General features: G+C 46.5%; 1 protein-coding gene across 2 annotated transcripts in view; it reads right to left on the bottom strand.

Annotated features, from left to right (window-relative positions):
• Window positions 1–741: 741 nt before the first annotated feature.
• gng7 (guanine nucleotide binding protein (G protein), gamma 7) overlaps window positions 742–26,497 on the bottom strand; it is a 105,322-nt gene continuing 79,566 nt past the window's right edge. For both annotated transcript variants that reach the window (XM_088907469.1, XM_088907470.1), the window contains exons 4-5: window positions 11,391–11,511; window positions 742–9,958 (exon numbers count right to left, since the gene is read on the bottom strand). In XM_088907469.1, coding sequence (XP_088763595.1) covers window positions 9,833–9,958; window positions 11,391–11,471 — 207 coding nt within the window. In that variant the 5' untranslated portion in view covers window positions 11,472–11,511 and the 3' untranslated portion in view covers window positions 742–9,832. The remainder of the gene's footprint in view (window positions 9,959–11,390; window positions 11,512–26,497) is intronic.

A 26,497-nucleotide genomic window follows, 5' to 3' on the forward strand; every position in this document is an offset into this window, starting at 1 on the left:
CCTGAAAATGACCCCGCCAACCTCAGGCTTCTGGTTGTCGAGCAGTTGCTAGGCAACTGAGCCTGGTGACTGTCAGTATCCTGGGAGACCAGCTCAGGGCTGACTGGAGTGCTGGATTGCAGACGTACACGACCGGAGTGACTCACGCTCCGCCGTCCCGAGACCGACTTCCGGCGGCATTGGCTCCCTGCCCTTTCCCCGACGAGGCCCCGTTCTGCTGGAGTCGTGCTTGTTTGTTCGGCTCCATGGAAACCAGACGTCACCGCCGCAGCCTGCGTGGCCACTGGCCACATGGCCGGGGCACCCAGGAGCCATTCGGAAGGCCCTCCTTGCGGAACGGTTGACGTCAAAGGCATTCCACTTTCCCTGGGATTCCTGCGGCTCTCCGATCCCCAAACACAACAGCGTGCTTCAGGATTTTCCATCCAAATCAGAACTGCACAGACGCTCTCTCCCCATGAGCACATTACCAGTTTAACACGCTTCAACCTCCTCCCCATATTCGTGCCCATACTGTAATGAAGAAGTGGATGGTTTGAAGGGCCAGATCTGCAATTACGTGCAATATTAACAGACATTTACTTTTGAATGGGGAACATTTTACTAAAAGGCATAAAAACTAGAATCCATATCGATTCAGTAAAAATCCCGGGAATGTGGATGATGCACATGAAATTCACGTGGAGTTTCAATGAGCTCTAAACTCAGTGGGACACATTGCTCAGTAAAAAAAAAGACCAGTTTGGTTGTCATTTTTATTAATGTTATCTACTTATTTTTGGAACAGCAAATTCACAAAATATTAAATCAGTGTGCAAGAAACATGGGTTATGGCACATCAGAGAAGAACTGTTACAAAAATTATAGTTATTATTCGTATTGTTGTCATTATCCAAGGCAAAAAGATAAAATACATTTACATACACAAAAACCGCTCTTCGTAAAACAGAGAAAAGAAATCATGATGCGAGAGGGGGCTAGAATCTCTGGTCTAACGTTCATTTTGGACAACCCCCCCAGCAAAAACCTACACCCATCCATCAAAACAGGAATAAAGCTGTCGGGTTTAAAAGTGAAAATATATAAAGACCAGGACGGGCACTGCTGGGATCTGTGAATGCGATGCAAAGCAGCCATAGAGTGTTGCCTTTTTCATTTTCTAGGCTCAAGCCAACAGCAAGTACTTCTTACCATGCACAAAACACTAGTGCAACATCCCCACATCAGAAAACTATTATCTTATTAAACAACAACAACAATCTTCCACAACAATTCAAATACCTTATTCCAATACAAAACATTATTGCACGTGTGAAGACGGATAGAGAAACGGCTTCTTTCTCTCTGTTCAGGCATGAACGACTCGTGATGTAGTGAAGGGGCTTCAGCAGGTGACTAAAGGTCTAATTAACTGACAGCATAGCAAGAAAAAAAAACTTGGTATAACCAAATTAAAAAAAAAAACTTACAAAGAACTCCCAGAGGTGCCACAATTACAGTCGCGCCTTTCAGATGTTATTGCCTGATTAAAGTTAGAAGTCCTTTTTTATTGTATGCTTTGCACTTTCAAAAACAGAAAAAAAAGAGACCAAACTTTTACAAAGCAATATTATCTGCAAATCAGGCAGAATCCTTGCCAGTAGTTTCTTTTTGTGAAAGCACAGCAACCTCTGCTGAAAATCCAATCGACCTTTATGATTTTTCTGCGGTCTGCGGCTCTGGACCCACCACCTGTCAGTGACTGCAAGCGCCTGGAGTGAGCTGGTCGCTATCTCGTGGAACTGGAGCCCTGCTAGTCAGGCTCCCTCCCCTTCACTCTTTCACCTGCTCGGTCTCACCATGTTGCCCCTTGTTGCCTGGTTACAGCAACGCACCAGGCTGACACGGGGTTTTGCATTTGAATTTCTCTGGGCCAGCTACCTGCAGCACTGGGTGAGAATTTGGTCTTTGGATAATGTAGTCGGGTATTTCCAGTTCTTCCTCTAAGAACATTCTTGCCTACGATGTTATCTTACTACATCTTCCTAAGAGGGGCATAGAGATTTCCCGTGCTGTGTGATCAGCCTGTACTCATTCAGAGCAAGTACAGAGCCTGCTCTCTCAAAATTTAGGACTTTTAGTGCAACATGTGAAATTATGCTATGTCCTGCCAAGCAACTGTAGCACACACTACTAGTTCAACAACTTCCGCTGCAAGACTCTGGGGAATGTTTCTTAAGTACAATATGTACAGTAATCGCTAAACATTTAACATTTTTTTCCAAATCTCCACTGCAATCTGTATTAACATCTTGCAGCCACCATCACATTTGCTAGCACTGTTAGGGTTCGTCACAGTTACCTTCCACTGAATAAAGGTCCCATGACAACAAAGAACAGCAATCCTGGGTTAATAAACTGCATAGATCACCTAGCTGACTGTACGAAAGGGGGCTCCTGGCACAGTCGCTTCGGGGAGACCTGCGTGTTCCGAACAGAGTTTTCCTCTGTCCTAGCAGCCACCCCACTCAGAGCTCGTTACAGCCTGACTGTCATTTAGTTGATCAGCTCAATAACCCCTGCAAGCTTCCGAGATCGAAAATCTAGAACTTAATGGCACCAGCCAAACAGTCTTTGCTAGCAGAAAATTACTCAAAAAGAGACTCGAGACATGGCATTATGATTTCATAGTGTTCTACGGTATGGCTGGGAAAAGACAATTACTGTACAGCATTCTTCTTTAGCTTTTGATAAATAGATAAGCTACGTCACCACCTCGGTGGAGTGGAATTCAGCAGTCGGGGTTACAATATATTTTGCTCACCCAGCTTCAGCCTCGGTAATTTTAGTGTTGATGGTAACAGACAACAAGCTGGAGAACCAGTGTTCTTTCTTGTTTGGCTTGAGAAACCGAGCTGTTAAGACTGCAAAAACAGCTGGGTAATGTGCATTCCTGCCTTGCTACCCCTTTAAATTGCTTAGATGAACAGCACCATTCCTCAGAGAGACAGAACTGGACTAAACACATCATGACTTTCCAGCTCTTAATCACTGTATGTTGCGGGCTGGTACTGAGAGGGTACATGAATTCTCACACCAACTATTATGTAGGCGTGCAGAATAGAAGAATGTTCAATAATACTGCCTCTTACTTTTTACGAAGATCTACTCCCTTGCTTTTTTAAACACAAGAACTCTATTGAAAACATAATACAAGATCCTATTATTAAGTAATGCCCCCACAAATAAACCTCCAATTTAGCTTTGAGCTGCCTCATTTTCATGGCACGGTCACTATTTGTCACTGCTGAGTCTCCCCAGCACACACATTCATCCCCTCACAACAAAGCAAAATGGGCCCTGTGATCAAACAGCCCCCATGTGACACTGAGCTGACAAACAAGTCACATGCTTCTTGCATAATCCAGAGCATCCTTTCTTTAGTTCTGCCTCTGCAAGGGTTTCCAAAAAGGAGCAATATCGCAATCTGTCATTTTGGAAATGTGTTCTGTGTGTTTTACGTGGCTTTAAACTACACTATTATATTATGCAAAGGCTCTGTTTTATCAGAGTGGGTAAAGTGAGAGCAGATTTTAATTTTACAATGACTGACCTGCTATACAGGAGGGCATGCATGATCAGCACTGGTCCACTAGTTTTCAAATGCTTGCAGCACTGATGGGCCCTAATCAATGCCAAAGTTCTCAAACACTGAGCTAGTGAACACACAGAAGCCCTTGAACTACTGAACACACTGCAGCCTGGAACTCTGACCCCTGAGCTCCTGAACACACTACAGCCCATTACTGACCTCTGAGCTCCTGAACACACAACAGCCCATTACTGACCTCTGAGCTCCTGAACACACTGCAGCCCATTACTGACATCTGAGCTCCTGAACACACTACAGCCCATTACTGACATCTGAGCTCCTGAACACACTACAGCCCATTTTTGACCTCTGAGCTCCTGAACACACTGCAGCCCATTTTTGACCTCTGAGCTCCTGAACACACTGGAGCCCCACAATCAATACACGGCTTCTCACACTGTGAACTCCAGTCACCCCTCTCACTTTAATGTAGCCAAAGAAAAACATGAAAAAGTTACATTAAAATGTCAAAATTTCCACAACAGTTATAGGCAAGCCATATTTTTTCATAGAATCCATAGTCCTGTTTTCTTTTTTAATATAAAAGGCCATTGATAAGTGAAGTACTGCAATGGTAAAGCATTTCTTATGTACTACAGAAAGTGGTTTACCCTTATTTTACAAATACTGTACAATATGATAATAATGTTATTTCTGTAAGTCTATGCAAAAACAAAAGGATGCAATTTAAGGTATATACTGTATATATTTTAAAAACATTGTAAAAAGAATAAGGTTAAGAATGAAAGGTCAGGGCTTTTCTGCACCATTTCTTCACTTACAATCAATTTTCCATTTAAAGAAACCCAGGCGTTCTTTCGCAATGGGCTATTTATGGCAACGGCAGAGAATGGCCTGAATCTGGTTGTTTCAGTACAGCATCCTGCCTCATGGCTCCACTTTACCAAAGACCAATGTCCTGCTGTTACTGTGACTGGCAGAAGAGCCGCTATTATGGTTTCAACTGGAGTGTCCAGGCCCCTAGCCAGAGAGTGCCTGTGCACTGGAGCTCAGGTTGTTCTCACTCTTATTGCTCCAGACAGACGCCACTGAAGAGCCGACTGGCCTCGTCTTGATTTTAACACCCCCCTCCATTCGCCAAGTTATAATTGGTGATTTTCAATTTAAACTGGCAAATTTCACAAGAAACACAAGAAATGGCACAGGTAAAATGTGTTGTGTCTTTTGTCATGAAGGCCTACAATGAACATGACAGCTCATTTGTCTGAACACAAAGCCACTTTTTAATACATAATTTTCTTCCCCATTTCAAAATCTAAATAAATAAAATAATTTTGGCAGTTCTTTTGTTTTCTAATAAGATGCACTATCCCCATTTTTGTTAAATCTTCAAAATGGATGAATCTTCTCAACATAAAAACAACACCACACAGTGCGATTAAGAAGAGGTAGCCTGAAGAACTTGTAGTATAGAACGGGCAAAATGTGGGCCATATTAGCCAAGATCTGCAGATCACAAGTACTCCAGTGATCCTTTTCTGGGTCCTTCTCCCCAGAAATTGGCCCTTCCAGTTCTGCAGTCTGCTCTAGCAGCCCAGCAGCTCATACCTCCCCATGTTCATTAATCATCTCATAATTCCCATTAGGTGACAAATGATTCTACAGCCTGTGACACAGTTGACATAAATCAGCTCAGCCTAGCGGAACGCCTCCCGTACTGTGTGTGTAGCCCATATGTTCGGGCAACTCCTCAGACAAGACAGCTCTCACCGACTGGCCCTACAGCGGCTCTGCACCCATGAGCACTGGGAATGACTTTGCTAGAAATGCTAGATGTTCCAGCAGGAAAAAGATGCTGGTGTGTCACCTACGCAGTGATGCCACTGTGCACCTTGGGAATTTTGAGCTCTGGGGGTTTTAATCCAAAAGGTTTCAAATTTGTTAGCAGAAAAAAAACCTTCTGAACCTTAATTTCCTGAATTGCTCTATCTAATGCATTACCGATCCCCCCACAAATCAGTTATGAAAGTAAAACTATCGTTAAAAAATACATTGCAGAATCTCCCATGAACTATACAGGGCCACAGGCCACCCTCAACAGTAATGCGGCCATCAGGCGACACTCTGTGTCTGGGCACAGTTCTGCAATGTCCCCTGCCTTGAATTAGCAGGAAGTAAGCGGATTGCATTGCTTGCAAAGGGAAAAGCCTTAATTGGACATTAATTTTTGACAGGCAGCAAATTTCATGGTCACGTTTGACCTGGGTAAAAGTTTCTTCTGCATGGAATTACTGCATCTTTAAAGACTGTGGAAAAAAAATGTAACTCACTGTCCACTTAATTTGCCCAAGTGTACCACTGCTATCTGAAGGTTATTAGAAAGATGGCATCTATCACACAAATCATATGCAGTCAACCAGGGTCAAACCTCTGGGGTTCCATAAAACGTCTATCTTTCCTGCTCATTGGGGAGCCCAATTTCATAGTGCTGGAGCAAAGCCTGTGTGGGACCCGACAGGAAAGAAGCAGCAGGCCCGGCGAGGTGTGACAGCACACTTTCCAGGACGAGTGAAACAATAAGCCCATTAAGGAAAAGCAGGAGCAGTGCACTTCAAACTGTAGAAACGGACAACTGCCTCTGGGTTTAAGAGTTGAAGATGTCAGTGTTCCTGCAGCAGCCAAGCACAGCTTGGCTCTAATTCCTTGGCAAATCTGCAGTGTTCCTGGGGCACTGGCTGACATTTCCACGTTCCTTATCCACGTTTCACTTGGGAAAAGGGAAGGTGTCCTACCAGGATCTGAAAAAGCTTTTCCAAAAAATATTTAGGCAGTGGAGTATTGCCATGTTCTTCCCTATAGTGGTCCATTAACCCTGCATATTCTAAACCTTTTCAGCATTCCTGGGTTTGCTGTTGGCTACAGCGATCAAGCAAGGACGTGGCTTGTCATAGAAGTGGCAGACAAACATACATTCAGTAAAGGACCATGTATGTTTTAATAATCAAGTTTTTTTGTAGCTCCATTAAAAGTCAATCGACTCAAAGCTTCATGGCTGCTCTAGAGCTCTAGAGGAAATCGCACTGAAGAGTGTGGTTAAATTGAAAAGAAAAAAACTGACATCTGCACAAGTGCACAAAGTTTTGCCTTTTTTATTCTATGTCACATACTTCACCATCAGAAACCCCCTACTGACTAAGCCTTAAACTTGTAAATCATGATGATTCTTTTCTGGGGGCTGCGATATACAATTGTTCATAAAAAGCACATATTACCCTTATCTACATTTGCCAAATAATGTATGTAAGGAAAAACAAGGCAACAACTGCAGTCAAACAACTCTTATTTCAAGTTTGCTAAATTTCAGCCTTTAATAAAGAGTCCTCCATCCTATATTGACTGCAGTCTAATTTTAAAATTATGACTCTGCCACTGCAATGGGCAACTGAAAGAAGAACGGTTATTTATTGCCTTGTTGTATTTATGGCGTGCATGAGAATCCAGCCAAATCCAGGTGAAACTGGAAAATTATCAATCTGCATTCTACCAGCAAGTGTCAATGAGAACAGTCTGAAGGCTCTGCCTGTGTGGAACAGCCTGGCTGCAGGAAAGGGCCAGAGCCCTGAGCCCAGCCAGCATATCTCTGGGGTTAAGCCTGAGAGGAAGCAGCCGGCGCTGGTCCTCCGGAGCGAAGCTGGGACTGCGGACAGCGTGGAGCTCCGCTGCTGTGCTCTGACAAAGTACTCGACCTTTCTAACGCCCCAACCCAAAATGGGGATATTTTTCCCTTTCACGTAAAAGTTCTGGACTGCAAGATGACACGCACGGGTCCCCCCGTCTCCAGCGCTGGAGAGGCGTGTGGCTGGTGAGGGAGCTGCAGCGTGGCAATCAAGATGGGCCCTCTCTGACCCTCGCCCTTTACTGACAGCGTGCTCCCGGGCGCCTGTCTGTGCTCCGCAGCTCTCACTAACACGGCTCGAAGCCCGCTCACTCTGCTGCCTGGAAGAGGAATACTGGATGGGCTTCCACAGGAAGGAAAAACTGCTAACCCTTCTGCTAGAGCTGTTTTCTTAAAAAAAAACAACAACTGTAAATCTGTATAAGGAAGGCGACTGTGTGTGTGGGAGGGGGATGGAGAATCCTCTGCATGTGGCAGGCAATTTACATTTTAGAGAGCACCAAAAAATTAAAAAAAGGTCACAGTGAATTCTCATAAACTGTCATTTTGAATGGGAAATGCAACCTTTTCCTCTGTAGTGGAAAGGGCTGGCTGCTCGTGCCCCAGGTGTGGGGTGCAGCAGTGGAGTTGGCGGCTCACCCCTGAAGAAATACGACACCTTTCACTCTGATCGCGCTGAGCGGCCAGAACCACCGGGCACTGTGGCGCAACCGGGCAGGCCGGCTCTGAAAACGCACTGACGGCGGAAGGGAGGCGAAGTGGGTGTGCTGCTACGCTCCGTGGCAACGCAAAGCAGAATTATCTTCACCAACTCTAATTCAGCTCTCCTAATGGGCAACACCCTGTTAGGGGTGTCACCTTTGTGCAGCGTGGAAGATAGCGTGGAAAAAGGGCTCCCAGACATGGCCTTGACCTTGGTTTCTCAAGGTCCTCTTTAAAACAGTCTGGGTGGCCCAAGGAGCTGTTTAAAGCCTGGCCATGGCTGTTTCTTCCCAGCAGCAGGTGCTCTATGGCTCTATGGGTGCAGGCGACACCGCAATGAGAAGTCTACAGCTATAGGCCGGACGTCCTATGCTGTCCTAACACTGCAGGCCATGCTAGAGGAATACAGTGACAGTTCTAGACAGGGCTGGCTAAATAGTGTTCTGATGCTGAGGCTGGCACTGCACGAAGATGTCTACTGTTCCCAAACAACAGTCCAGGTGCCACAAACTCAGGTCTCCACCCAGACCCAGGGTGAACCTTCACTCCGAATGTCCTCTCACTCAATCCTGGAGCTTGTTCTCACAAAGGCGTCTGTTATTGTGTGCGTGCGGGGAGTGTTTCACGACACAAGATCGCACAGTGTACGTCGAGAGCGGAGTGGATGTGAAATAATTTGGTGAAACAGCTTTCAGCAGTTTCAGAACGGGTCCTCTACAGCTTACAAAGGTGCTGTCTCGCTCTAACATGCCTCTGTGCCAGGCCTCCGAATCCCACTGCCCTCCAGTCTGAGATCGATCTTCCTGTTTTTCCTCCTAGACTAACGTCTCTTTACAACTCAGCTCCACTTCTCTTACACAAAAAACAAAATGTGTTATTTAGGATCTGGTACTATGAGCTGATGCATTAACTTTATACTATACGATCTACAGCCTCACACATCTGGACTTTGAATAACCGTATTTGTAGAAACATTTTAAAAAAATGTTATGAACTGTACTTGGCTGAATTTTGTTTAAAAAAAGTGTACGTTTTGAATTAACCTAATTGTGGACTCTTTTCTAGTTCAGTCGTAAGGCATTGTTTATTCATTTATTTTGTTTTTATGTACAAGATTCTGCAGCTGCCCCCTCCGGAGATTTGCAGGGATCAGAATCTTAGAGGTGTGCGCTGGCACTAGCAGGCTGGCGGGCAAGCGCGCCCGGGTTCGAGCACCTGGCATCCGCTTCCACAGCTGCCCCGGGCTCAAGCAGCGCAGCGCAGCACACGCACCTCTGACCGTCTCCACCGCTGCGTGAGTCGGGAGGAGAAAGGGACGGTGCATCTTCAGCAGTTTGGCAACACACTTCCACAAATAAGAGCCACTGGCAGAACTAACAGACGGGGAGAAGTAACTAACACCAGGCAACCACGCCGCTGTCTGACTGAGCCAGCCAGCCACGCAGGGCTGGCAGATTCAATCAGACCCAACTCCGAGCCGTCCGAGACACCCATCACTTCAAACTATACTTTAGGAACTCCCACTTTTGCCCCTAAAATTTTGACCCTCCCTTGTTAGTGAATACCTTTTACAAATCACTGTGAATCTCTCTGAGGCCCAGAATTCACCTATCGCCAATGAGACAGAATCAGAGTTTTCCTATATTGTTGCTGTTTTTGTTAGATTCCCCCTATTGTCACTCAAGTGCAATTTGTTTTTCCCCCTTGGTCTCAAAAGTGTTGTTTTAATTCAGAGATGTGTCATAGGTTACATAGGTGGTGTTGACAGAACACTCCCAACACCCCCTGACTCCGAGTGTGTCTGTGTGTCTGTGTGTTGGGGGGGTGGGGAGGGGGCGTCGACCAGGGATGGAGGGGAGGAGCTATAGAATGATGCAAGGCTTTTTGTCCTTAAAAGGATTCTCGGAGGCGGGCACTCCCACCAGCAGGGGGTCATTGCGCGCGTGCTGCTCGCAGTAGTTCATCAGGTCGGCCGCTGCCTTGGAGACCTGCCGAGGAAGAGAGAGACAGATGTCAGCGCTCAGCCTTCCTCCGCGCTGGAATCACACTGACGTGAGGGCGGGATTACACTTGCTGGTTCCCGTTAGCACTCCTGGCTTGTGGACCAGCTGCCAAAGTTGTCACTTGCAGTATTACAAAGTGGCAGAGCCCGGCCGTATCTGTGATGTTGCTGATATGACCTTTCATATTAATTCGAATGACATATCAAGATGAGACACCATACACCATAATTCAACCACTGGAATCATTCGTCACCGTCACTGGCCGAGAACGTCTGCACAATCTGTTAAAATGTAACAAGCTACCAGCACATCCACAAAATTGAAACAATCACAAACAAATCTCTCAACCTGCATGTTTGAAAGTAACAGGCCACAGTGAGTCAGTGAACTCCAAAGATAGCTCTTGCTCTTACGGCTCTGCAATCTGTCCTTCCTGTTGTCCATCACTCCTTGCCTGAGTAGATCCTGCCTCTCTGACTGGGAACCAGACCTGGGGTTGGCTACAGTGCAGCTTCTGCATATTTCTGTTTATTAGGGCACACCTAGAATTTTATCTCCAAAGTTTAAAAACCTTGGACCTGTGATGAATCTGAGTGCAGTGAACCGCACGTGCAGCACCTTCTGGCCTTAAATTGTCTGCTCTTACGGCCACAGGTTGCCAACAAAAGCTGATGAGGTTCCTGCTCTGAGGTCGGTGGTGACGCTGTGGCGCAGCTCTTCTGTGGAGCTCAGTTTCCACTCTCTCCATTCTCACACAACCGTATATATAACAGGGTGGTCCACGCTCAACCAGATCACACATACGCTCAAGCTTTCATTTCTTCTTTTTCCAACCCCTGGCTTTCAGGGAAGGTCCACGAGTTGAATGGGGGTGACAAGGTCAACACAGGGGTCACCGTGGGGCGTGACTGGCCCAGACAGGGCGGGCAGACCAGGGCGGACTGCAGCGCCAGCCTGCTGCCAGGTGCCCGTGGGTGTGGCACACGAAGAACGCCTCTGCGCTGTGGGTGTGGGAGCTGCTGCAAGATCCACCCAAGTCTTTAAAAAAACCAAATTCCATTCCAAATTCTCTGCATATGGGACCAAAGAAAATAACTGCCTGTTCTAAACTGAAGAACAGTATAGAAACCCCAAACAGAGCTAAACAGTCCCCACACCTCTGTGCCTGAAGTATAAATATCACCCTTCTGCACTGAGGATTGAATGGGCTTAAATGATTAACACAAGGTCTTTGTTTTCTCCTTTATCTGAACCTCACGTGACATTATTAAGGTCCAGCATTGGGTACTCTGGTGTCGGGGTGTGCTCCACTTTGTGTAAGGTACTGAGCTGCAGATCTCAGAGCAATACCCAGGCCATTCATTTTATGCCGATGCTGGTGTTGCATGGTGCTGCACTCCGCCAGAGACAGGCTCACCTTGATGCGCTCGATCCCAGCCTCGATTCGGAGCTGCTCCACCAGCTTCCTGGCCTGCGCTATGTTATTAGTCGTTGACATTCTCTGCCATCGGTTCAAGGCCCCAGCAATAGAGAAAACACTGTGGGCAGACAAAGTCAGAAACAACAGAGGCTTATTACCATTTCTCACAAACTACTGCAAAATCACAAAATTTCAGTCGGGAAAAATATTCTGCAAACAAAAAGCTTCAATAAATATTCTGACCGGCATTTACTTTTAATAGAAATTAAATGTCAGTAAACACTTCTCCACAACTAGTATGTTAAATAAAAGCCACATGCTATTAAGACACGTGCCTGTAGGCCTTGCAAAAACAAAGACCAGACATTTCAGCAGGTCTTTTACAATGAACACTGACACCGTGTCGTCACTGCAGTGAACAGGGGTGTCACCGACTGCTGAAGTTTAGTCGCTGTACGTATGACAACTCATAACAGAAGCACTGTGATGAAGGAGTGAATTAGTGCTCTTCTGGATCATTACTTCATACACATACAGCTCCAAACTGAACTTGAAGATGCTTGGTTGCACTTTGTGGAAAACTGGACTGGACCACAGTAAACAGGAAAAAACAAACCTGTTTCACAAAACAGCTTTTGAAATTTGGCTTAGAAAGATACATATTTAATCAAAATTGGGACTTCAAGATGAAGTACGTTTTTATTCATCTGTGTTAATACAGTTTCTTCCTTCTCATCCTGAATCTAGCTTAACACAGTATTAAAATCCTGCAAGGTACAGACAAGAGCCATCCTAGAAGCCTACTTTAAGAACACAAATGGAAACCAGGATTGAAGGCACTGAAGGCTGTAAACAGAAGACGTCTTTACACAAATGGTGTGGAGGTCTGGAACAGTCCAGACATCCTATGGAAGCAGATTCCCTTGGATTCTGCAAGGAACAGCTGAACAAGATCCTTAGATCAATAAGCTAGTAGGCTGGATGATGTCTTTTGTTCTGTCACCTCTCGCTCTTATTTGTGCATGGTTCAGCGTATGTGCAGCAGTTATTCTGCGGAGTCTACAGGCTACCGACAGCCAATGAAAGAGAACTGTCCTACAACTTGACATAAGCTGGAAGCAACATTTTCTTAGCAGTCTCATGAACACTTACACAGCCTTACCATTCAAAATCTTATAAAATCATTTTGCTCAACTTTTTAAAACCCTATAATTAGAATGCCAGAGCACGCACTGAAAAAATCCGCAGTAAATAGTAACTGAAAGTCTGGAGAGAGGACAGCCTGGGGAGGCGGCATGTGTGCGAGAACAGAGGGAGACAGAGTGTAAAACAGCCCTGCTGGACGCTGGTGGAGACAGGATGATGCTCGCTCCTCGCCATTCAGCTGTGCTGACCTCTCTTTACATATGTAACGCACACTTTCTGTAACTCCATCCCTGGGAGATTTTTACATGAAGTTGAATTTGTGTAGGCTGAGTCTTACATAAAGCAGGGAGAGGGTGTATTGGCACCTGGACAGCCAGAACATCCCAAAACAAACTTCCTTACCCATACAGACAAAGTCTCAGTCTCGAACCTGGCTGACTATGGAGGGCAATCCCTCCTGTGCCTCAGTTATATGGCGAAAGCGCAAGAACCAGATGCCAAGTCAGAGGTATATGATCACTTCTGATAAGTGATATCAGACAGAAAGACCCACAGAAGGCTGTGAGTCAGGACTTTCATGAGCTTCTTAAAATCATCGGCTACCCCTTGAACCTGCGTAAATCATGGAATTGTGCTTTTGAAGGATCTGGAGGGCTCTGATGAGACCTTGCTGGAATCGTAAATCTACTGTAGCCACGTAACCTGTCTAGCGAACATCTGACTTCTCCTGTGAAGCTTGGGATGACTAAAGCAGTCAGTCTGAGCGACCCTGTGAGTTACCGTCTGTGACTTTGAGTCTGTGACCTTAAAGCAACAGCTGTGCTGCTTTCTGTGCCACTCTGTGAAGAGGACCTGGGGGTGGGGGCGTGTCAGACACGATACACAGCTGCCCTGCTGTCTAGCTGACATGCTCATGATGTCATGCCTGGAGTTGTTTATTGTGATCACTTGTAACAACAGGGCTGTGTGTGGCTGGGAAATGTTGTGAGCGTGAGTACTTTAGCTATACCCTGGGGACACTATTAAATAATGTTTCATTAGAGCAACACACACAGCCTATGGGTTTCTTCTTGCAAAAAAACATGATTTGTTTTCAAGGGCCCGTGCATGGTGCCTCAGTAACTGGAACAGGTGCACAGCAGTACAACTTGAAGGCCTGTTTCTAATCCTGCTTCTCCTACATGGTTCTTAATCAACACATGTAAGTTAAAAGATTAAGAGTCAGGAAAAAAAACTCCAGACTTTGTCAAAATATTTCTGCACATAACTAGTTTTTGCATTTCAGTTCTGTGACTTTAAAGCACTTTTGTCATTAACAAAGTTTTCCTATAAAACTTGTAACATGTAACAATAAAAATGCTAATTAAAACTGCTGTCCCACCCCCCACCCACCCAAAAATAACTTCTAACATAATAAACATCAAGCATACCAGGGTTTTTAAGACATGGAGGTGTCTCCATATCTGCTGTAGGAACTGAGAACAGGCAATATTCCCCAGGCATGTTAATGGCCCCCAGAGTACCAGTCTCAATACTACCAGGATAGAAAAGAATTATTATCTGGAATGTGATCATATATTACAGAGTAAACTCAATGGTTAAGCCTACAACTTAAATGGCACCTTAAATGGATCGGGCAAATACTAACTTCCAGGGCACAGCACAAGAAAGCAACTGGGCCATTCCTTGCCACAGGATGAGGCACGACTGGCACTGGATTGCCTGAACGCTACTGGGATTCACCTGGAAGGAGCTGGCTGACAGAGGAGACAGCCCCGTCTGTCTGACACACAGTCTGACTCCCACTGACACACAGCCAACACGTGCGTTTGGGAAAGCCCAGGCATGCTCGGAAGCACGTGCACTTTTTACCTCTGCTTCCCATCTGTGCAGAAGCATGAGGGGGAGTCGGGTTCGACAGCAGACTCAGATTTTTACAGTGGTCCGTGGTTCTGACCTCCCAGAGGCAGGCTGTCCTACGGGCTCCAGTGAAGCACCTGCGGATACCATCTCCATTCCTGGAGCTGGTGAACAGGACACGTGCCTCTGGAGAGCAAACAGGACGATGGGCTCCGAGAACCTTATCTCCGTGTTCTCTTTAGCTCTCCTAACTGAGTCTGAAGGCACTGATGGGGTACAAATCAGCAGAAATGATGAAAGGACAATCAGAATGGAAAGGACAATCCCTGCTCAAAACGGCGGTACCTTTCAAGTGGTTATCCAGTCTAAAGCAGGCAAGGCAAGACGGTATGTTCCCAGGTGATTATCTGGGGCAGCGCTGCCTGAGCCATTAATAACCAGGAAAATATCCAGGGCGGCTCTGTACACAGACTTCACCTCCGTATAAGTAGATACTCAGCTTCTAGGAAGCACAACAAAGCAGCAGTACAGTGTGTAAGAACAGACTCTGCAAACCTGGACTGTCTGGAATGTATAATCATTAGCACCATTTTCTCGGCACAAATTTCTAAATCACATGCAATTATGGGCGACTACAAATTTATAACCTCATGTAATTTTCTGCACTTGTACCAGAGCCAGCTGAACATGCACAATTGCTGCATTGTTTTCTTTCTCAGCTCCTGTGTAGGTTTGACACACCGACAGGGTTACCTGCCATCTCCGCAGCAACAGACGCGCCTGAGACACGTCTGTCAGACACTGCAGCACGAGCACGCCATGTCTGCTCTAGCTGGGACAGGGCAGACCCCTGGGACCCTCATTCAGGGAAATGCTGAAGCGAACACAAGCCCAGGACACTGCTTGCAGCTGCACTGCATTTCCCGTTGAGTGTGAAAAACACGCAGATGAAGCAGCACTTTGCTGACCTGGCATGTCATGTGTGAATGGATTAGTGAGAGGACATGGGTAACAGCTTTTGCAAGCACTAAAATGTGCAGGGGGATGTGCTTAAAAGCTGCACTGTTACTTCATCAGAGTGGCTCTCACTGTGCAAACTCTGTCTTTTCTCCTCTGTCACACTGTTCTGCACATCACGGCTGCAGGTGAACTACAATTTAATCTGAGCACTTACTTTATGTTCAGATTAATAAAAAACGGTACTGTAGTGTTGACATTTTTGCAGGCACATTGGAAACACTCTAGGCGAGCAGAGAAGAAGTGAAAATATCAGACTGTGCACTCTGGTTTCCTGTGCCAAGTTTTATCCTGAGACTGTGAGAATTCTTTTCAATTTTATCTTTCCACCTTAAAACACCTGAAGGAGCACACTGTTTTTGTGCATTTATGGTAATGAAGTTGCTTCCTGTTCACGTCGTCAGCAAGAGGAAACAGCAAGGGAAAAGGCGTTTGAGGAAATATATCAGTGTCACACAATGCTCTGAAGCCTAGTGGAAATTGTTTACCACTGTAAAGCTCACACATGAGAGAAGGCCAGTCTGCCCATGTGGCACAGCTGTTTGGTAGCATCATAATGATCTAAGAGTCTTGTCTTCTTGACACCACCCCCAAGTGACTCAGCACCCACAACAGGGTGGCTGGGCTGTTTGTCCCATGCACTGAAGCACACAGAGTTTGTCAATGATTACTCAAGGTTACAGAAAGTCTACTAATACACCTTCCCACCTCCCTTTGATCCCCACACACTGTGCCTTGTGGGAATCTGTTTTTCTCATGATAGTGACCCTTTAAAGCAAAGAAGCACTTGAGCAGAAAACAGAAAAAAAAGAAAAAAAAATGAACATGTGCTACAGGGCAGGAAAGAACTGACCCTTGAAGAGAGAGAAGATGGCAGGCAAAGTGCTTGAAAATATTGAGGCTGATTTTTTTTCTAAGCAGTGACTAATGGCACTAAGCCTGGGCTAGTAATGTAGGTGAAACAATCTAAGATTAGCACTAATCCCAGCCTATGAGAATACATGGCAGTTTGAATTGCACATTTATAAAAAAAATGAGCAACGGCAGGAATCCTCTGCTTTTGAAAGCATGAGGAATAACGTTAAGCGCATTTACCAATGGACAGATAATTTTAGATTCAGACAAGCAAATATTGCATCAATCATAAAAAAGACCATACAAGTACAAGACAACGAGGAGTAGCGAATGAAAAGAAAGCAGAATGTATTTACTTACTATAAGTGAACAGTGTAATTAATAAAACTGCTTTTTAACACCACTCGTCAAGCAGCGCTTTCTGACAGGCCGGTAAGCATCTCTTCAGCTCTGGATCCTCCTGTTGCCCCTGAGCTGTTACTGTGCAGGAAAGCCGCTGGGTGCGGACACCAGAGCTCGCGGACCGCATTCCCGAGGGTACTGGCGGATCTCGGAGAGGGGCAGGCGCACAGTTCCAGGAGCCTGTGGAGGCGCCCGTGTGCGTCCCTGATGCACTGGGCAGACCTGGGCAATCGAAGCCACCCTGGCCTAAGAAAGCCTGGGCACAGCAGGTGGCATGATTTGAGAGCCAGCGGGTCACACTGGTTCCGCGCCAGGAGCTCTGATAAGCGTCTGAATGAGGCTAATACAGCACTGCAGGGGATTATCGGGTCTGTGGCCTGGATGTGTAAACTGCCAAAGTCACCTTGCTGGGCTTCCTGCTGCCCTGAGCCACGGTCTTCCCCACGAAGCTGCGCCAGAACGGTGCTCGAGAGGCTGGCAGCTTTGTCTGTGTCTCAGCTCTCCTTGTGCACAGGAGGGGGGAAATTCCATTTGCTTTTCCCAGTCACCGGCATGGGGAATTCACACGAGCGGCGCTCTGAGGGAAGTGATCGGTCAGGACAGATGGACGCCCAGTCTCCAGGGCCACCCTGAAGTTGGGAAGTTTCAGGAGCAGCCCCTACTTGCTGAATAAGTTTTTCCCTCCTCTGTAGCAGGCAGGAGCACCTATTTCTAGCTTGCTTTGTTATTTTGGTGAAGAAATGAACACAGTTGTGCTTTGCTGCATGTTTCCAAGCTCCCACTCAGTTATCTAAGGCTGGCACAAGTGAATAATGCGAACCTCCCCCATCTCCTGTATATTATTTTGCTTTAGTGAGCAGGGCAGGGCTTCCTCTTTCTGGTCCTCCAAACCGGGTATCTTCCAATTTCCCCAGCTTACCAGACAGAAACCTTTAACCAAACTCAAATGCAGGCATTTGGCCAATTACAGCTTTTGAAAAACACTTGCTCTTCAAGCATATTTCAAGGTACAAAGGAATGCTCACAGGTGATGCAATTTCTCACTGTTTTCAGAGGTGAAGTCAATCTCCCTGATCTGCTCTTTCTTTATCTTCCAGTCTGGATGGCACCACAGGCACACAGTCTGACTCATTAGACACTTTAGGCGACACTCGCACCCTCAGAGCTCCAGGGCATCACGAGCTTGTAATTCAAACTGCCCCTGCTCATAACTGGAATGACACCTGTGCACAACGTGTGTCCCAGGGGGAAGAGAAGAGAAAGATTTCAGGGGATTTACAGGGTAGATTGGTCCCTCCAAGCAGCACGTCTCAGTAAAGTTTTCCAGCTGAAATCCCCTGATCCTGAAATGCCACGTGTGGGCTGAACCACCACCAGCACAGTCCAGATTCCTGAAGTAACAGGACAGCGATCCCCCAAGCCTTCACGATGTGGAGGGAAAACTAAAGATGTAAAACAGTTACCCAGAGCAGATACTGGTACAGCACGGAAACATGCACTCGTCTGACAGGTTCTGTATACTGTGCTCAGACAGAAACAAACTGTGCAGATTTCCTTGTAATGAGGTGGGTTTCTATGAACCAATGTTATTTCTTCACTCCCTAACAAGGATCCCATCTTTAGAACCAAAGGAAAGCAAGGGACTTTGCTGGGAAAAGGATCATTAAAACATCCACGACAATTCTATCAATCAAAGTAGTGTTAGAAGAACAGGATTTTTATTTATTTTGGAATTTGCATTGATGGGTGGCTGATAGTTTCCACCGCCATACCAGTGAAACTGTTTATGTACTGGTCTATTAATCAGTGCATGTGTCCATTAAGGCAGGTGGATCAGCTCTTGTAGATAAAGAAGCCAAGCATCTGGTCTGATCGATTAAAGATAACCAGGCTGTAAACAGACAGGTGCTGTGCACTGGTACTGTAAACAAAAGGAAAACCCAGCCCCAACATTAACGCACAGCAAACTTTCAAAATGTATCACTAAGATCTCGCCTTCTGTTGGGGAGATCCGATGGGGGAGTATACTTCCACCCATCCATTTTCTAACTGCTTCATCCAATACAGGATCACAGAGGAGCTGCAGTATATCCCGGCAAGCATCTGGCACAAGGATACACCCTGGACAGGATGCCAGGCAGACACGCACACTCACGCCAGGGCCATTTTTTCCAGAAGCCAATTAACCCATTGGTACGTCTCCGGACTGTGGTAGAAAACCCAGGAGAACGTGCAAACTCCACCCAAAGTCCAGAACCGAGCCCAGGGCCCCAGGGCCGCATTGCAGCAATCAGTCAATACTAACCACTGTGCCACCTGGCTTTTCAAAACACATTGGCGCAATATTGACAGGCTCAGGAAGAACGAAAAACCACCAGACCCCCCCAAAGTATCCTAATCAATACAATGCAATCGTGTCAGATAGAAGCCCTGTCTTTTTAAAATTGAACTCCTTGCCCCTCCCTAGGCCTAAAACAGAAGCATTTGATTTTGAATTTTGCACATCTGTGCCCACGGTATACAAACCATTCCTCCCTGCCGCCTGCGTCAGGCCATGCTTGCAGAGAGCAGCTGTGCTACAGCCACACGTCCAGCTGCCTGGATCACTTCACTCTGCGAGAGGCGCAGGAGAGAGATGATTAGTTCCACAAATGAGGAGGAAATTTGTAGGCAGTGCAAGACCTACATCTTGGGGGGCTAGTCCGTCTGGAAAAAATACAGCTAAAACTGTGCTGAAGTCTGAGCACTCAAGTCGTGCCATGTTCCTGCAAACAAGAGGAAGGGCTTGTCAAGGACTAAGCTATTGCAACATTCTTCTGAGCACAGAGGGCTGCAGTCAAACCCCAAGACAGGTGACAACTGGTCCCAGCAACCCCCTGCCCCTGAGAATAACGTTTGCATGGACACCCCCCACTGACACAGCACAAGTCATGGGGTTGCTCATGTGAGAAAATGCAGACGGAGAGAACTGTCAGATTCTCCCCCTGAAAACAGACTCCAGCCCCTCCCACACTGCTCCCAACCTTTCACCTTCCAGGATTTCTAGGAAAACCTTGTTCCTCGAAAGGCACTCGCGATAGCTGTTCTTTGTTTCCAGCTGGAACTCTGGATAGGATTCCTGGTACTGAACCTTCCCTGTTTAAACACACAATAACTCTTGTCCGGGCTTGCAAACTCACACATTTGTATTTCTAGATTTGTCAAGACGTCCCTTTGACGCACCTTCTGCTTTTATTTAACCTTCCCAACTCCACATCTGGGTGAAAAACTCAAAAGCAATACTGTTGCACTTGCAGGTGAAAAGAACACCTGAAAGTCATTAGCATTATGATTAAGCATAATATCAGGATTAGTAAGGGTGCTTAGCTCATGCTTTAACAATAATGTGATCAAGGATACAGGGGTTCTTCAGCACACAGAGCTGGAGCTGGGGGAACTGGCACAACATCACTGCTGTCCCCCACAGAGCCATGGAGAAAGGGACCATTCAGAGTAACCAATTAAAAAATCAGTCAGCATGCCTTCGGGCAGCAGGAAGAAACCAGAGCACCCTGGTAAAAACACATGCAAACCCGGACAAACCTGCAAACTCCACACAGACAGTCCAGAACTCTGGAGTTGTGAGGCAGCAACATGACCAGGCCTCTATGTCATCCCAGAATCAACACTTAAGGAAGACTGCATCAGATCTTTTTGTATATCTCTGGAGACAAAGAAAACATGAACTAATGTGTTTGTGTGGTCATGCAAAGGGACTATTGCATTTTTTTTGGTGTGAACCTCCATGGTCGAGGGCGGTGGCCTGTGCTCCAGTGTGGAATGGGGGTGCTGCACTGACAGAGTTTGGGATGACAGGGGTATACGCAGCAGATAGTGGGGAAAAGGCCACTAAAGTTAAGGTTTAGTGAAGCTCCTAGGACATTCTGATCCTACATATTTTACAGGGAACACTCAGGTCTTTTAGGACACTTTCCCAGAAGGTCCTAAACGAATCCAGCTGAACTGGCAGGTCATTTCAGCAGCTCTGCTGCCCAGCCTGTCCACAGGCCATTAAAACTGCAGCCTCCTGCCTTCAGCCCTGCAGCTCTGGTGGTCCAGGTGCAGCCCTGTCACAGGAAAGGTGGTGTTTGCGACCCGCTGAAAGAGCTCCAAGGCGGCGGCCGGCCACTCAGATGGGAGCAAAGGGCAGCGCAGAGCTGTTGCTGTGCCAGGGGCAGGCAGGAGGGGCACGCTGACCTGGGACAGCGCACAGCTGTGCGTAAACACAGGAAACCCAGATTGGAAAGGGCTGTGCTCTCGTTCCAGAGCCTGCTCCAGAAACGCCCTCCCGCCCACACCTCTTTCGTTTCCATCAGGCCTCGCTGGGACAAACGGGGATTTTCCAGGTGAGATTTGAGGGAGGAGGGAGAAGATGGGGGGGGGGGGGTTGGTGGCAGAGCAGTGAACTGGTTTGTAGGAAATTGCCGGAGAGCCCTTGGGAGCAGGAGAGCTTTCAGTGGAGCCACGACGCCTCTCCCTAACTGACTTCTCTCCTTCTCTTGCCCAGACAGCTCTCGGGCAGCCAGCACCTCACCTGCTGTCCCCTGCGCTGCCAGTTTCTCCCTGAAAACATCTGCTGAGGTCTTCTTCTTAAACAGAAACGGATTCATCTCGCAAACACCCAGTGTTTTCTAGCGAAAATATTTTCATCTTCTAATTTGTCGTTCGTAAGACATTTGGGTACTTCTTTTGTGTGCTTTTAGTATGAATCTGAAGCCTGCAGTGTTAAAAGAAGAAGTCTTGTCCTAGAAACAGCTTTGGCAAAATCACCAAGCATGAAATGAAGCACAAAGACATCCATCTAGCAGGTTAGTCTTTTCAGGATGTAAAGAGCTGGTATTTATATCACAGGGCACAAATATTACTGGGCAGAAATTAATCAACTCCATCTTTAGTGTATGTAACTGTGTGCTGTGTTTTCCTTTGGTCTCTTGCATATGGTCTTGTGATTTCTGTGCGCCAGCTGGGGGCGTTTGTCTCATAACCTTTCACATTAACAAAGTCCTTCTCTTCCCCCACTGTGCCCATTAACAAAGCTTTGTACTGTTGTTCAGGAGAACATATTCCTTGATGTTGTGCTCCTGCTAATAAAGTTATTTACGGCATCTGTGGTGAATATGGAGCACTGACATTTATTTTGTTTTTCATATCTTGACACCCATTTTGAATGTGATTATTTGTTAGAAACTTTGTGGCGCCTGTAATGAATGATTGTTAACGCATTCAGAACCTATCGCATGTTATCCTCTGTCAAATTCATATTCAATAAATATGCCCAGTCCATCATGGGAGTACAGCTCCCCTCTATATCAGACATTTTTACAACTCGCTGTCTCAGGAAGTCTGGAAGTATCGCTAAGGATACCAGGCATCCTGGTATCTCATTTGTCTCCCCCCTTCCCTCTGGTAAGAGTTACAGGAGCATAAAGGCACAAACGTCCAGATTCAGAGACAGTTTCTTCCCACAAGCTGTCAGATTACTGAACTCTACCCCTACCCCTGGCTCACACTGATGGGTTTTTTTTTCTCTTAGATGTATGTTATTTAACCTGTTGATGTTGCTGCTGCTGTTCTGTGTTTCTTTTTGGTGTTTCCTTAATGTCTTTGTATTGGAGCAGACATGCAAATACGCATTTCATTACACTTGTGCATATGACAAGAAACTAAACTGAATAAATGCAGATTCTGCCTTTGCATAAAACATCGTGAACCCCCTGTATTTTACATCTTAATGACTGCTGCAGAAAGCCCTTCCCCCCAGTCATGTTTTGAGGGCCACAGTAGCTGAAAGTGAAGTTCACTCGTATGACGCGTCAGTTATTAATCATTATGCTAGGTCGTTAAGGATAAATCAGCTAAATCATAATGAGCACAGTCGGATAAGCTGACTACAGAGCCCAGGTCAAAACATAATAGTTAATTAGCACTGTGCAAGTATAATCTATCAAAAATGCTGAGATTTTGTTTTATACAAAGTAAAACTGCTTTTGCCCCTGTTTTGTCAAGAATATTGGCAGTGTTTGAGCACACACGACACCCTCCAAACGCACACCTGTGCAGCAACTTCAGTTTTCCAAGGGAGGGCCTTTTCTGTTTGGAAATCAAGACGCTGAACCTTGGACTGTGGAAAACTTCCCGAGGATCTGTCTGCAGAGGCATTTGGCTCTTGTGGGTTTTTTTTAATGTTTGTCTGCAGGATTTACAGCTCAGAATAGGAGGCTTATCTTATCAGAGCAGTGCTGTGGAATGCACTTTTCCTGTAGCTCAGGTGACTGTTTTCAAACAAGTCTCTGCTGTCAAGGAAAGAAAAACAGGCACCAGTGGAAAATACCTGTCAAACACAACTTGGCTCATGGCAACAGGTAGCAGCCCAGGCAGTCCTGTTCTGGGGCTCGAGGTCTTTGTCACACGAAGCTGTAACTCAGCCTTGCTGCCTTTGTGCCACCTTTTGTGAAATTTGGGTGTTTCGCAGCTCAGGGCCTAAATGAAAGGCAGCAGAGAAATGTAATTAAAGAGGAAAAAAAGCTGAAGCTAATGTTTGCTTTTTAAAAGAGGGTGAAACATGAACCCTTCCCAAGTGGCTCAAGCAATAAAATTGCTCTTCAACCGAGCTCCGAGATCACGGATTCGAGCTCGGGGCCCATCACTGGCCGACTGTGACCAGGATTCCCCCAGGAAGTGGCTGAGCGGTGCAGAGGATCGGGCGGGATGAGTCCGCCAGGGCTCTGCCAGCGCTCAGTGACCGTGATAGCGCCCCCTGCAGCCGCCTGTCGGTAAGGATCGCGCCTCTCCTCCAGTCAGCGCTGAAGCTGCAGCACGGCGCCGTGCTTCCTGGGGGCCAGCCTGCTGCTGCCCGTGTGTGGGAGCAGGATATGTAGCCGTGGGTAGAGATGTGAAACGCACACATGCTTTTCCAAAAAAGGTGGATATAACAAAAAATATCATGGGATCGCAGATCGTGGGAGTCCAGAGCAATCTACCCAGCCATGTGATTGAAGCCGACACCTTCTCTTTCTTCAGGAAACACCTGGAGCAGAACTTCAGAGCTCTAACTACAAAACAGGCCAAATGGCTTCCTCCTGTTTAGAACTGTTCTTGAGTTTCAAAGTCCAAAATTACATTATAGTCTCCCCACAAGTTCTGAAGAACTCTAGATTTTCTGAACTGAATGGATCTGTACAATACACAGTATTGTGTGAGACTCAACAGTTAGAAACTTATCACCATTCAGTTTCCAGTATGACCTGGCTATAGTCTGTAATTTCTCAGATTGTCTCTATCTCTTCTCTGCAGTACTCTGAGAGTGTTGTAATCACAGCTCCCTGAAAGATGGAGAAGGCTTCTGTGTAAAATGCTGGGTAGTCCCTGTAGTTTCAGAAGATGTGGGTTCGAATCTGAACTGGGTCATTGCCCATATGCAAATCCATTAGAATTCCCCTAAGTGGTGGCCAGTAGCTGGCCAAGGGCAAGCATTGCTGGGCCCAAGTGTGTATTTTCCTTCGTCTGGCCTGCAATAACAAGTCAGATGTTTTCTGATCACACCTGCACATTGTGTTGCATCAAAGAAAGCTGCAACAGTTCTTGAACCCATGACCTTGCTAAACTATGTGTCCTTGGCATTTCAGAGGGCAAGCAAGTTGAGCTGAAAATCACACCTTAATATCTTTGGATAGGATGCAACCTGAGTTACAGAGATACCTCACATAGCTGAGCTGACCGAAGCAATCCAGGTGAAGTACCTTGCTCAGCGATGCCATGAACCCACATCCCTCCAGTTAGTCCTGAGATATCCCTGCCACTCTCCACTGTCTCCAGCTTTACGCCTACCTGTGCCTGTAATCTCATTTGATTCCAGCATTATCATGGCTATTCTGCGACAGTTCACCTTAAAGGGGACACATGTGCCCAATAGGTCAGAGCAGTCCAATGAATCCAAACTACAGTATGTGGGATGCAGTTTTCTCCACAAGCCAGCAATGAAACTGTTTTGTTTTAGTGCTAGCCCCACCTGCTGTATTTTGACTGACAAAAGCACAAGCATTTGACTTCTTTTATGGCACCTGTTGTAAGACAGGAAGAGGTTTTATTAGCCTAGAGATATCTGAAACCACATAACTTGAAAAGGAGGCACTAGGGCAAGTATGCCAGTAATTCTGTGCTTGGAAACAATTCTTGCCATATTTCTGATCTGATTTTCCAAGACTGTTCTTCAAAGCGCGGTGGGGGAATTATGTGGCGTTAATCAAAACCGTCGCTGTTCAGTCCTGGCGGCAGCTAGCCACAGTCAGGCATAACTTCACACTGCATTCTTCCTTTGGTGCAATTCCACAGGGATGCCACCTATGGACAAGGCCATGCAATCCGGACACGACCTGAGACCCGGAGCACGCACGTCCTGCTGGCTGGCCATCAAGGTTTTGTATGGCCTCACGCTCATAAAGCCAAGAGGAGAGGGAGGTGACCCAGGGTGGTTTGCTTAACAGCACTTCATTCTGGGAGCCTGTAACGGGAAACATAGGGCAATGCTCAAAAGCTACAGCACACACACAGTCCCTGTGCCAAACGCTCACTATGCATGAATCTGGTCTTCCAGCGCTCAGGAAGGGAACTGGACAGGCAAGGCTCAAAGCACCTGCAGGTTGTCTGCTGCTTTCTTTTTAAGGCATGCTCTCTCCATTTCCGAATTTCTCCCCTCACATGCCTGACAGGTATCTAAGAATGTGTTAATGACCTACTGGATTGTATTTATTCCCAAGGTGTATCTGTCTCATCTTCAATGATAATGAGAGAAAGTCCAGGGCGATCGAATACAGATTTTCATCAAATGTGTCTGGTGTCTGGTGATGTTTCATGGGCGTTTTCTTCTTGTGTGTGTGTGGCAGGTTTCATAATGAATGCCCTATAAAGAAAATGTAAGTGTTCGCAAACAGTGCATTGGGGCCTTGTTTCTTTTTCAGACATCTTTTAAAGACTGAACTCGGATGGGCCAAAAATATCAGCACGTCTAAAAACAGTGTTTTCAGGAAGGCTCAGATCTCTTGATCCTCCTGTGCGTCGGTTTCTCCTGCTTGTCGTTTCCCCTTTCCTCCTGGAGTGTGGGCGACGGTCGACGCAGCTGGTCGCCCTGCAGACGCAGGAAACCAGGGGCCCAGGAAGCCCGAGGACAAGAGTGAGCTCTTCCTGAAGCTTTCTGAGAATGGGTGGATGAGGTGGTCCCCTGCCACACTAAAATCAGAGCCCTTAAACATACTGAAGCCATTCGGCTCCCTCCAGCTCTCTACACCCATGTGTAAACATCCGCCATATTGCAAGAGTGTCTGCGTCAGGCCCTGCAGAATGTGACAAGAGACATGAACTGCAGCACATAATGCAGTGATTAAACCAGCTCTCTTTTATGCTTAATTTGCTTTAATGTGGTAGAGCCTAAAATAGCCCTCCTGCACGCCAGCCGAAAAAGAGCCCTGTCACTCTGACAGCCCGGCCTCTCTTGTGATGTCCTCGCGCTTCCTGGGCCCCTGGTTTCCTGCGTCTGCAGGGCGACCGGCTGCGTCGACCGTCGCCCACACTCCAGGAGGAAAGGGGAAACGAGAAGCAGGAGAAACCGACGCACAGGAGGATCCGGAGACAGTCATTCCTGCAGCGCTTCTCGGCTTCCTGAAAACGCTGCCTATGTTTAGACTTTTTGATATTTTGGGCCCATACGATTTGGGTCTTTAAAAGAAAATGTCTGAAAAAGAAATAAGATCACAGAGGCTACACTGCTGAACAACACTTGAGCCTCAATG

This window comes from Atractosteus spatula, chromosome 28 (assembly GCF_055471065.1).
Source record: "Atractosteus spatula isolate fAtrSpa1 chromosome 28, fAtrSpa1.hap1, whole genome shotgun sequence".
Taxonomy (NCBI): domain Eukaryota; kingdom Metazoa; phylum Chordata; class Actinopteri; order Semionotiformes; family Lepisosteidae; genus Atractosteus; species Atractosteus spatula.